Below are 12,524 nucleotides of genomic sequence, written 5' to 3' on the forward strand. Positions count from 1 at the left end.
CTGTAACTTTTGAAATATTGGTCGGAGCGCTTCGGGCCAATTTCCGAAAAAAAAATTTACCCTTAGGGACTTAGAAATTTTTCGAAATGGGGCACTTTAAAGGGCTGTAACTTTTGAATTATTGGTCGTAGCGCTATAAAATGTATTGGGAACTTTAGAACTCATCGAAATCTATCCGGAACTACTATAAAAAATTTATTTTTTCAAAAATGAGGGCGCCGTGAAGTTAACCCCTTATTTTTTAAAAGGTGTTTTCGTCAATTTAAATAACGGAACTTTTTCTAAAGTTTATAGAGAACTCTAGAACTCTTGCTGGAGAATCCAGAACTTTAACAAATTTTTCCGAATTTTGAAAAAAGCGGACCAACTTTACAGACATTGAAAGTTTTTCAAGTCCCGAGGTCGAAAATTTTTTTAGAGTTCCGAATAGTTCTGATGGGACTTTTGGACATTTCTCGACGAGTTGTGACGAAAAGTCTTATGGCTCAGAGCGATTAGGCCAACGGTTTGCAAGATAACCGAAATTTGATCGAGAGATGATTGAAAGTTTTCTAAGGCCCAGTTTCACAAGTGTCGGTTAACTTTTAATCTTAGATTAACTCACTCTTCGTCTTTTTCTAAGGGGGACGTTAGAAGGAGACGAAGAGTGAGTTAATCTAAGATTAAAAGTTAACCGACACTTGTGAAACTGGACCTAAGTCCCGGGGTTGAAAATTTTTTTGGAGTACCGAATAGTTCTGATAGAACTTTTGGACATTTTTCGACGAGTTGTGACGAAAAGTCTTATGGTTCAAAGCGATTAGGCTAACGATTTGCAAGATAATCGATATTTGAACAAGAGATGATTGAAAATTTTCTTTTGCCAAAAAATTGTTATTAATTAAACTAAAATTTTTTTCATGTATCAGGAACTCTACGTAATTGCAAAATAAAACGTTTAAGGCATTCAGAACTACTCGATTTTAAAATCAAATTTTCAAAATTTTTTTTTGTTTTTTAAATAACTAAATAAATTTTTTGTGTATCAGGAACTCTAGATAATCGCAAAATGAAGCGTTTACACCATTCAGAACTATTCGATCTCAAAATTTGATTTAAAAAATCGTGAAGTTGGCCCCCCTTTTTTCAAAAGGTGTTTTCGTTATTTTAATCGCCAGAACTCTTTTTAAAACTTATCAGGAACTCTTCCTTTTGTCCGAAAGAATTCAGAACTCTAAACAGAACTATATTTGGATCATTTGGGGGGGCCAACTTCACACACTCTACAATTTACTATGATTTTTCAGTATCGAAAGAGATAACGCTGTTATCCATGTGCTTAAATTTCTCTCTTTTTTTTTTAAATATAGCTACTGTATTATTATGTGACGTTTTTCTCTCTCTTCCTTCTATATTTATTTTATTTTATATACAGGAACTATTATATAATTGAAATTGGATAAATTTAATGGTGCATGTCGGTCGACTATATAAATCAATTGTTACATAATTCTTAAATTGATCTTACATCTACATATACAACTAAAACGGATAGATACGGGCGTGTCATTGTCGTTTCGCGTGCACATATACGTGTTGCACTCGACAAAAGTCTCGCGAGATGAAGGTAGTCTTCTGCGATTTTATGTGCAACAGTTACTGCGCTCTGTCTCTACGCCGCCTCGCTTTCGCTTTTGCTTTCTCCTTCGCGTATACCATCTCGCAGTAACGTCTCACGGGCGATTCTCTTTTGCGAGAGAAAGAGAGATAGAAATGTGGCTGCGAGTTATAAGAGAGCAATGCCACATCAGGCGCCACGCCTATACGCGTATCGGTAATTTAATAATAGACCAATGTCTATTACTGCGCACCCTATGACGGTTATTACGATACGAGCGATTGATGGATCGATTCGTATGTAATGTTTAAGTACAGAGTGTTACGAATGTTACGTTCGACAATGTGCTATTATCTAATAGCGCGATTTGTTCCACGCGACGATTTCGTATTTATCGGAAACGTATATAGCGGTCCACAATTCACGTAATGAATGTTGCGTTAATATTCGCGCACGATTATGCATCTGTTGTGCACATTTGCAAGCTATTAAATCCGAAATTATAACTTTATTAATTTTTCACATTTAGTGTTGGATTAAAGATTTAGGTCTTGTTACAATTTAGAGGAAAAAGTCTTCACTTTAAGCGTCAGCGATTTGCGATCTGATTTAAAAATGAGTCTACGCGATTCCGGAAGCTTAGTTTATTATCATTGCGATTTCCGATCGGTAGCGATTGAAACTTGGCGGTGCGGATCGTCAAGTAGCTTCGACCCGATCGTTTACCGAATGATTTAAGGGGATTTCTTACGAAGATCACACACATCCTAGGATGTCGCCGAACTTTCTCCTTTTTCTCTTCTCCTTTTCTTTTTTCTTTTCCTTCTTTTTCCCCTTTCCTTTTCTCTCTATCCTAAAAGTCGAAGAGAGACGGAGAGATAGATAGACGGAGAGTGGAATAGAACTCGTAACGAAAGCTAAAGCTTTGTAGGAGGGAGAATTCGAAAGCACACGTATTTCTTACACTTACATACTTATCTTTAAGTTTAATGCTGTCGCATAAGTTACCATTTCTTAATAATGGGATATCCACAAATTTATCCGACTGTACATAATCCCAATCTGGAAAAGGATCCATATAATTTGGGCGTTTCTTTTTTTTATCTGGTGTAATTTTTCCGCCCCAATTTTCATTAGCGTTAAGAGGATTATTCGGTTGTACATCGCATTCGTTAGCGTTTTCTAAGTTTTTATCATCTACTATCTCATCAATTTTTATGCTTTTTTCATGCACGTCCGTATTTTCCATGCTGGGATTCTGTACATTATCGCTCGTACTGTTATATTTTAACGAAACATTAGACAAATAATCAACTTGTGACATATTGTCCGATATCAACTTGTTACCACTTGAATCTTTTGTAATATTCAATTCTTTTGTAATACTCGAGTCTCCAGAAAAATTCTTTTTGTTCTTTATATCAATGTATCCGTTTTGATTTGCAGATTCTCCTAAAATATCTTTGGAAAAACAGTTTTCTTTAATAGATTCTTTTGACATATTAATTTCACTCTTTATATCAGTATGTGCGTTTTGATTTGCAGATTCTTTTACAATATTTTTGGAAAAACAGTTTTCTTCATTAGATTCTTTTGATTTTAATGTAAATTTTGCTGAAGCTTCTTTAATGCGTCCATCTAAATAATCTATATGACTAAAAACAAATTTATCAACTCTCTGAGGCAATACATTTTTAAAAGCTCGTTGTTTAATATTCGCGAATTCTGATTCAACGCTAGAAGATGTGGCGATGCGATTTTTTGCACCAAAAAACGGTATCATTATACCAGTCCAAAGAGGAAGATAGTACATTAAGCGTTTGATATTTTTAGCAACTTCAGTATTATAATATGCGTTTAATGTTTCGCCATCGCAACACTGCAATGAAATGCTCGCAGCTTGTTCATAAATTTTTGTTAACCACATTATCCATGCCTCAGAACATTGATCGTTTAAATCTTTTTCATCTATATCTTTCATTTCATTCTCTTCCGATTCTTCTATTTCTTCATTATTATCTTCGTCGATTTTAGAAGCTGGCATTCCTTTGATAATGGAATTTACATATTGAAATCGTGTTTGAGATGGAAGTGCTTCGCCAGAATCGAAAGTGAATGAATGACTCAGTGCTACAACTAAAACTGATTCCAAAAAATATTCTAAGTCTTCAATGTTGTTCATTTGATATGCGTTACAAATTGATCTTATAAAAAATTGTCGTACTTTTGTAAATGCGTGCTTTTTAATACATTTCCATCTACATACTATCGCTACCAAGTGACTAACGTCTATCCGAATATATGTTGCAAGACATGTTTGCGTTTTATTCATTATAATTTGAAAGCAAGTATTCAAATAATCCTGCAAATCAGCCTTTTTTCCAAATGCAATTGCAACAGATATTAACAAGGCCATACAGAAATCGCACACAATCACTTTAGGAATCGCGACATTATCACTTAAAATCGTCAAAAACCAAGTAGTTATGGCACTCGCAGTATGATCGGCAGATAGCATTTGGAAAACAGGTGCACTTCCTATAGATGATGCAATCATACACTGATATAAAAATATATACTTCGATTTTGTATGTGAATATTTAATTTTTTTTACTATAGATCCCGTAGCATCAATAGTCATGAACGAATCATTTCTTTTCAAGTTTAACTTGTAGAATAATTTTTGGTCCTTCGTCCAATAGTGACAGAAAAATGGCAATGCTCCAATCTTTTTTATGATACCCGCTTGTGTAGTATGTTGTGCATCGACCAAATTACTTATAGGTAGTGATCCTGCAAATTAGAACGCAATACACTTAAATAGTCGAATATCTCAAATAAACAATATATTTAAATATTTATACTGCTTCTAAAATAAAGAATAAAAAATAATTATATACCTGTGATACCAAGACGTTTTTCCTGTACCTCATTCTTAGCTTTACGCAAAACATCAGAATTTGGTAAGATCGGGGGATAAGGATCACCAAATTGAATTAAATTTTTTGCTTCATTTCTTATGTAAGTAATCGCATCTGTTTTCGTATTAATAAGATGATTCGCTACATATTGTCTTCGCTTTCCTCTTAGTTGTCGCCTTCCTTTGTGGATAAAATCGGATTGGAAATTTTTAATTGTAATTTTGGCGAGAATATCTTTGTTTTTAACTAAACAATTATCAACGATGCAAATTACTTTTGCGCCACACTCATTGCACTTTCCTCTTATTCTGATTGGTGTATTCTTTCTTTTTTCTTGAAGAGATCCTTTGACACGTTTAAATGACCAAATACAAGGCAGACGTAATTTTTTCCAAATTTTTTCAGCAAATAAATCAGTCCAGCCTGATTTGAAAATGATATAATTTTTACCATCACCATAAACGGTTTTTTCAGGTTTTATCAGAGACCACTCTGCTGCTGATATTGTTACATCAAATTTGTCTACAACCTTATCAGCTGAGATATTTGGGTTGAAAGAGTCGTCAATCACAGTATCGTTTGTTTTTAAAATTATAGAAAATGAACGTAAAAGCTTATCATGAATGCCATTTCTGTTGTTCTTTACGATTGTGTAAACGTGTTTGCGTTTAGGATTACCATCCATAGCTGTTTCAATTAACGAATAAATTTCGTTTGAAGGAGGGAAAACTTTACCATTTTCATCGATTATTCTATACGACGGATTACTTAATACATTCAGTAATTTTTCAATATCATACATATTGTTTTATACTTTTTGCTGATACCTGTCAAATATATTAAAATAATTAGTCTATTATATATATAATTATTTAATATGGTTAAATTTAAGTGAGATTTCTCTAACTGTAAACACATTAACTTCTATACACGCGTTTTATGCGTATAAAATGTATTATGAACAGACATGCACTATTAAATATATACCAATTGTATACCAAATCATATATACCAATATGTACAGTGATGCTACACGCAAAAATAACTTTTATTCAACGGAACACACCAAGCCAAGGATCTTAGCACAGCTCACAAACGTTATGCTACGGCCATGTAAAACAAGTAAAAATCGTACATTATAGCGCCAGCGTACTCAAGCATCAATCTACATTAGCGGTCGATAATATCGACATTGTTGCCGCAAGAAGCTTTTTGGCGCTATAATGTACAATTTTTACTTGTTTTACATGGCCGTAGCATAACGTTTGTGAGCTGTGCTAAGATCCTTGGCTTGGTGTGTTCCGTTGAATAAAAGTTATTTTTGCGTGTAGCATCACTGTACATATTGGTATATATGATTTGGTATACAATTGGTATATATTTAATAGTGCATGTCTGTTCATAATACATTTTATACGCATAAAACGCGTGTATAGAAGTTAATGTGTTTACAGTTAGAGAAATCTCACTTAAATTTAACCATATTAAATAATTATATATATAATAGACTAATTATTTTAATATATTTGACAGGTATCAGCAAAAAGTATAAAGCAATATGTATGATTGTTTAGGATTAAGGTAAAATCAGGTGGCAGGGCGCTGTCGCGACAGTAATTGCCCCTGGCGCAAGCACAAACAACCCTCGGGCTTGACTCGACCTTATCCGAGATCACCCGAGTATCGCGCTACCGTTTCGACAGCGCGATTGCAAAACGCGCACGCGTATTCCGAAATATGTATACCGCGCAACGCGTTACATCGCGGATCGATGTGATTCGCCCTTCGTGAGGCCCATACCCCCGCCGAGGGTTTCCTATCGGGACGAAGGATAATCGATATCGATCCGCGCTCTCTTCTGTTCTCTGCCGCGAAAAGAGAGACATCGAGCCGGGCGTTCGCGACATTGTGCCTATCGGGAGTGGTCTCGACCGCCAGTGCGTGAAGTCCGTAATCAAGTTTCATCGCGAGCCGCATCCGTGAGATCGCCGCGTGAAACATCTCGAATCGCTCTTTCGCTCGTGCCGCGAAGAGTGAGCCGTTTTCCGACTGCGAGGAATTCGGTATTTGGGAACGCGAGACGCCCTGTGCGAGGGTAGTTTCGAGCGTACAAGTGTTGTCGCGAGCGGCATTAGTCGTCGCGCAATATCTCTCGTCAGACGAGATTGACGAGTTGTCGCCCGCAATCGAGTGGGCAACGAGCACAAACAGATCACGTGATCACCGCGTGCGGTACCGTGATCCTCATCTAAAAGAACGTACAGACGGCGAACGAGACCGTCACATGAAGTCAGCCCGGGTATCGTGATCGCAACAAGTGTTGTGATAACCGAGCGTAAGTGCAAGCGAGCACTTCTCAATAACTCAGCGTAGGGAGCTCGATCCCGATATCGACCCCTCTCTCGCGGCCATCTTGACGTGCCGCGCCGTTCGTGAACACGGACGATCATATCGTGAATGTAAAGCGTATAGTGATTGTGTAAAACGCGAACTCACTATCGCGTACCCGAGACAACAAGAAAGCCTGAGCATCTCGCACCTCGTGACCGCGGTCGCTCGTCTGTTTCGCGACAAGATATCCGTTGACCGCGAGCAAGATCTCCGAACGCGAGGGCGGTTATCTACCGTTCTACAAGATTTCCGTTTCGCGAGCCACGCAGACAGAAGGAGCGACTCAAGATTTCCGTCCCGCCATCCCGCGAATGCTCTGGGTGCTCGGGTGCGTGAATGCGAGAAATACTCTATGTGCAATAAAGTGTGTTTGTCAGAAAACCCGGCGAGCGTTTTTTGAACCCTCTTTTCGCTACGTCCTTGGTTCTTGCCCCGCGCCCTGGACAGGGTGGTCCCGGCATACTTCGTGTCCCGAGGGTCCCTCGGTCGCGCACGAAACATCTGGTCCTTCGAGCCGGATCGAGGCAATTCTCGTAGCGAAAAAGGTTAATCAAGCACATTGACCGGCACCATGAGTGAGCAGCTGCTCGACAAGCAGTCTCAGCGATTGCGAACCGTCAATCGCGCGCTCGAAAACTTCAAGAAGATTGGCAAGAAAAACTTGACGATAGCCAAGATTCGTAGTCGCATCACTGATATGAAGGACGTCTGGGCAACAATCCGGGATGGACACTTCGCCCTTCGAGCCGCTATTCCTGCTGCGGAACGAGTGAATCACGAGTACTTCAAGGATCAACATTATGAGGTCTACGAGGAGAAGTACAGGACCGCCTTGGACTACATGCACGAGTGTCTGGAGGAATTGGATCCGTATGTAAGTCCGAACCAGTCTGTCAGTTTCGGGCCGCATGTCCCCACAAGTCCGTCGTCCGCGTTTTCTTTGTCTCATCTTCCGCCGATAAACCTTCCTCCGTTTGACGGGAAGTACGAGGAATGGGAGAGCTTTCGTGATCGGTTTGCGTCTCTTATAATTAATAATAAAGACGTCTCAAATTTCTCGCGTATGCATTATCTCATTTCATGCCTTCAGGGTCGCGCTCTTGAGTGTGTGAACGATATCAGTGTTACCGCGGAGAATTTCGACATTGCGTGGAGTACGTTAAACGCGCGATTTGAAGACAAACGTCGTTTGATCAATATTCACATGTCGACGCTGCTGAATTTGCCAGCGGTCGCGAAAGAATCCGCTCTTGAGTTGCAATCATTACGCGATAAAATAAATTCCGCCGTTGCAGCTCTCGACAAATTGAATCGCACGCCTGAAGAGTTATGGAGCGATATTCTCATCAGTCTCGGGTCACAAAAACTCGATGCAGTTACGCGAAAGGCATGGAATTTAAAGTTTGGTGAAGCTCGACATCCTCCGTCATACGATGACTTTAAAAAATTCTTGGATAATCGAATCCGAGCTCTCGAAAATTGGAAGCTCCCCCTTTCTTCCTCCGATAAAGCGAAAAATTCGAATGCGCAAAGGATTAGTGCTAACGTGTGCGCGAAATCGTTTCCGCCGTGTTCGTTGTGTAAAGCGAAGCATGCTTTCTACGTTTGTCCGAAATTTACCGAGAAGAGTCCGAATCAGAGGCGAGAACTTGTGCAGAAAGAGAAACGGTGTTTCAACTGTTTAAGTTCAAATCACGGGGCAAAAACGTGCTCCAGTAAATATTCATGCCGTCTTTGTCAGAGAAAACATCACACGTTGCTCCATGTAGATTCCGACTCTTCCTCGAAACCCGCAGAGGTCACGGCGTCAACCGACACGCCGAAACAAAGTGAAACGCCCAGTAGCGAAGTAAGCTCATTGTTTGCGTCTTCGCACACCACTCGTTCGCATGTTTTGCTCGCGACAGCTTGGCTTACCGTTAGCGCGTCTTCGGGCCGTTCTGTGATTGTAAGAGCCTTGCTTGATCAAGGCTCCGAAATGACCTTTATAACCGAGAAACTCGCGCAGTGTTTACGGCTGAAGAGAATTCGAATGCCAACTTCGGTTTCGGCCGTCGGGTGTGTAAATGCCGGGACGTATCGATATGCCGCGCGAATAACGATCTCGCCGAAAGGTAAACAGACTCCGGCATTCTCGACGACCGCATTAATTTTGAAATCGCTAACGGCATACGCGCCAAAACGTTTGCCGCTCGAGGCGACGTTGGCTCATCTCGAGGATCTCCCATGGGCTGACCACGACCCCATGAGCGCAGATCCCATTAGCATTATAGTAGGCGCGGAATTATATAGCGCTCTCATTAAAGACGGAATTCGAAAAGGGGCGGTGGGACAGCCTATCGCTCAAAATTCGATATTGGGATGGGTAATATCGGGACCCATCACTTCTAGTCAGGTGGCCTTACATGCCATCTCGGTTGACTCGTCACACGATCGACCTTCGTATACTGTGAATGCTCATCACAGTCTCAATTCCTTGTCGCTCGATCAGGAACTCCGACGGTTTTGGGAGGTCGAAGAGATTCCGCGAAGGATGACTCTCACTCCCGAGGACGAAAAATGCGAAGAGCATTTTCGCCTCACTCATTCACGCTGTCCTGACGGACGCTATATTGTACGTCTTCCATTTAAGGAAGGCCCTCCGATCGAAATCGGACATTCTCGCGCTATCGCCGAGAAATATCTTAACGGGTTAATTCGGAGATTCGATGCTCATCCTGCGCAACGGGACGAGTACTCCGAATTTCTTCGCGAATATGAAGCTCTCGGGCACATGAGGGAAGTGCCCGCTTCCGAGTTCAATGATACGCAATGCGTTTTCATTCCGCATCATCCCGTTATCCGGGAAGACGGAAAAACTACGCATCTGCGTGTCGTTTTCAACGCGTCATGTCCCTCTTCTAACGGATCATCATTGAATGATCATCTTCTCTCGGGTCTTAAACTTCAACCCGATTTGCCAGTTGTCATTCACCAGTGGCGGCAACATCGATTTGTGTATACGAACAACAAACCATTAAATGCTAAAAGTCCGCTCTTATCGTTAAATCCATTTGTGGATCACGAGGGATTGCTTAGAGTCGGAGGACGCTTGAAAAACGCTCCGATCTCATTTAATTCTAAGCATCCAATTTTACTCGCGTCACATCCGTTAGTGACTCTACTCATTCGGCAAGCTCATTCGCGAATGCTTCATGCAGGCATGCAGCTCACGCTCGCAACACTGCGACAGGACTTCTGGATCTTACGAGCTCGAAGCGCGGTCCGATCGATAATTCATAAGTGCGTGGTTTGCACGCGTGAAAAGGCGGTCGTGCCCCAGCAGCTCATGGGAGATCTTCCTACTCTGCGAGTGTCTCCGCCATCGCGCAGTTTCTCACATTGCGGTCTCGATTACGCGGGACCCGTACAAGTTCGCGCTTTCGGTGGCCGCGGAATTGGTTCACGAAAGGCGTATATCGCGTTGTTTGTGTGTCTTGCAACCCGCGCGATCCATTTAGAATTAGTAGGAAATTATTCCACACCCGCGTTTCTAGACGCCTTTTCTCGATTCTGCGCTCGTCGAGGATTGCCGGAGTCAATGTACTCCGATAACGGGACAACGTTTGTCGGAGCCAATAAAGAGTTATACCAAGCATATCGCGCAGCCGTTAATGATCCGAATTTTCTCAACGCCACCGCTTCCGATAATGTCCAATGGCATTTTATTCCCCCGTCTGCGCCACATTTCGGTGGTTTATGGGAAGCCGGAGTCCGGAGCGTGAAACATCATCTCCGTCGGGTACTCCAGGATCACACGCTCACGTTCGAAGAGCTTACGACTTTGTTGTGCCGAATCGAGGCGTGTCTTAATTCGCGTCCTCTCGCTCCGTTGAAAGATACGCTCAATGATTACGAGGTCTTAACGCCCGGACATTTTTTAATCGGATCGGCGATCACGGTCAATCCGGAGCCATCGCTATTAGATTTGCATGAAAATCGGTTGTCGAGGTGGCAACGAGTTCGACATTTGACCGAGCGCTTTTGGAAATTGTGGCAAACAGATTACGTTAACACGTTGCAGCAGCGTGTTAAATGGCGACAATTGCAAACGCCCGTGAAAGTTGGGCAGCTCGTTTTATTGCGGAATGCCACACTGCCTCCTTGTAAATGGGAGCTTGGTCGAATTACCCAGTGCCACGCCGGTTCCGATGGATTGATTCGTGTTGTGAATGTCAAAACCGCGACGTCCGAGTATACCCGGCCGATAGTAAAACTGTGTTTCCTGCCGATTGACTGTGAGACGCGTTCTGACGAGACTTCTAGTAACGATTCGACTTCTCTTCAGCCTTCGCGTCGCTGAACTGTCTGCCACGGCGGGCGGTTCGTGATATTCTTGTTACCCTTATTGCTTAAGTCTTGTAAATAAAGTTCTGCGACAGTATGTAAGTTTGCGTTCGATTAGCTCATAAGAGATCGTGCGTTCACATATCGACCTCCTCGAACTTCATCACATTCGAAGTCAGAAAATTTCGAAACTAAAGCTTCGAGGCGGGCGGTATGTTTAGGATTAAGGTAAAATCAGGTGGCAGGGCGCTGTCGCGAAAGTAATCGCCCCTGGCGCAAGCACAAACAACCCTCGGGCTTGACTCGACCTTATCCGAGATCACCCGAGTATCGCGCTACCGTTTCGACAGCGCGATTGCAAAACGCGCACGCGTATTCCGAAATATGTATACCGCGCAACGCGTTACATCGCGGATCGATGTGATTCGCCCTTCGTGAGGCCCATACCCCCGCCGAGGGTTTCCTATCGGGACGAAGGATAATCGATATCGATCCGCGCTCTCTTCTGTTCTCTGCCGCGAAAAGAGAGACATCGAGCCGGGCGTTCGCGACATTGTGCCTATCGGGAGTGGTCTCGACCGCCAGTGCGTGAAGTCCGTAATCAAGTTTCATCGCGAGCCGCATCCGTGAGATCGCCGCGTGAAACATCTCGAATCGCTCTTTCGCTCGTGCCGCGAAGAGTGAGCCGTTTTCCGACTGCGAGGAATTCGGTATTTGGGAACGCGAGACGCCCTGTGCGAGGGTAGTTTCGAGCGTACAAGTGTTGTCGCGAGCGGCATTAGTCGTCGCGCAATATCTCTCGTCAGACGAGATTGACGAGTTGTCGCCCGCAATCGAGTGGGCAACGAGCACAAACAGATCACGTGATCACCGCGTGCGGTACCGTGATCCTCATCTAAAAGAACGTACAGACGGCGAACGAGACCGTCACATGAAGTCAGCCCGGGTATCGTGATCGCAACAAGTGTTGTGATAACCGAGCGTAAGTGCAAGCGAGCACTTCTCAATAACTCAGCGTAGGGAGCTCGATCCCGATATCGACCCCTCTCTCGCGGCCATCTTGACGTGCCGCGCCGTTCGTGAACACGGACGATCATATCGTGAATGTAAAGCGTATAGTGATTGTGTAAAACGCGAACTCACTATCGCGTACCCGAGACAACAAGAAAGCCTGAGCATCTCGCACCTCGTGACCGCGGTCGCTCGTCTGTTTCGCGACAAGATATCCGTTGACCGCGAGCAAGATCTCCGAACGCGAGGGCGGTTATCTACCGTTCTACAAGATTTCC

The 12,524-nt window shown here is 42.7% G+C and overlaps 1 protein-coding gene across 1 annotated transcript; it reads left to right on the top strand.

Annotated features, from left to right (window-relative positions):
• The first annotated feature begins 7,480 nt into the window (after positions 1-7,480).
• On the top strand, positions 7,481-11,251 carry LOC143899746 (uncharacterized). The gene has a single exon (XM_077410270.1). It carries the CDS (start codon positions 7,481-7,483, stop codon positions 11,249-11,251), a length of 3,771 nt encoding a protein of 1,256 aa, XP_077266396.1.
• Positions 11,252-12,524: the final 1,273 nt, after the last annotated feature.

Source organism: Temnothorax americanus, unplaced genomic scaffold (assembly GCF_048541705.1).
Source record: "Temnothorax americanus isolate GAGA-0224 unplaced genomic scaffold, ASM4854170v1 Scaffold288, whole genome shotgun sequence".
NCBI lineage: Eukaryota > Metazoa > Arthropoda > Insecta > Hymenoptera > Formicidae > Temnothorax > Temnothorax americanus.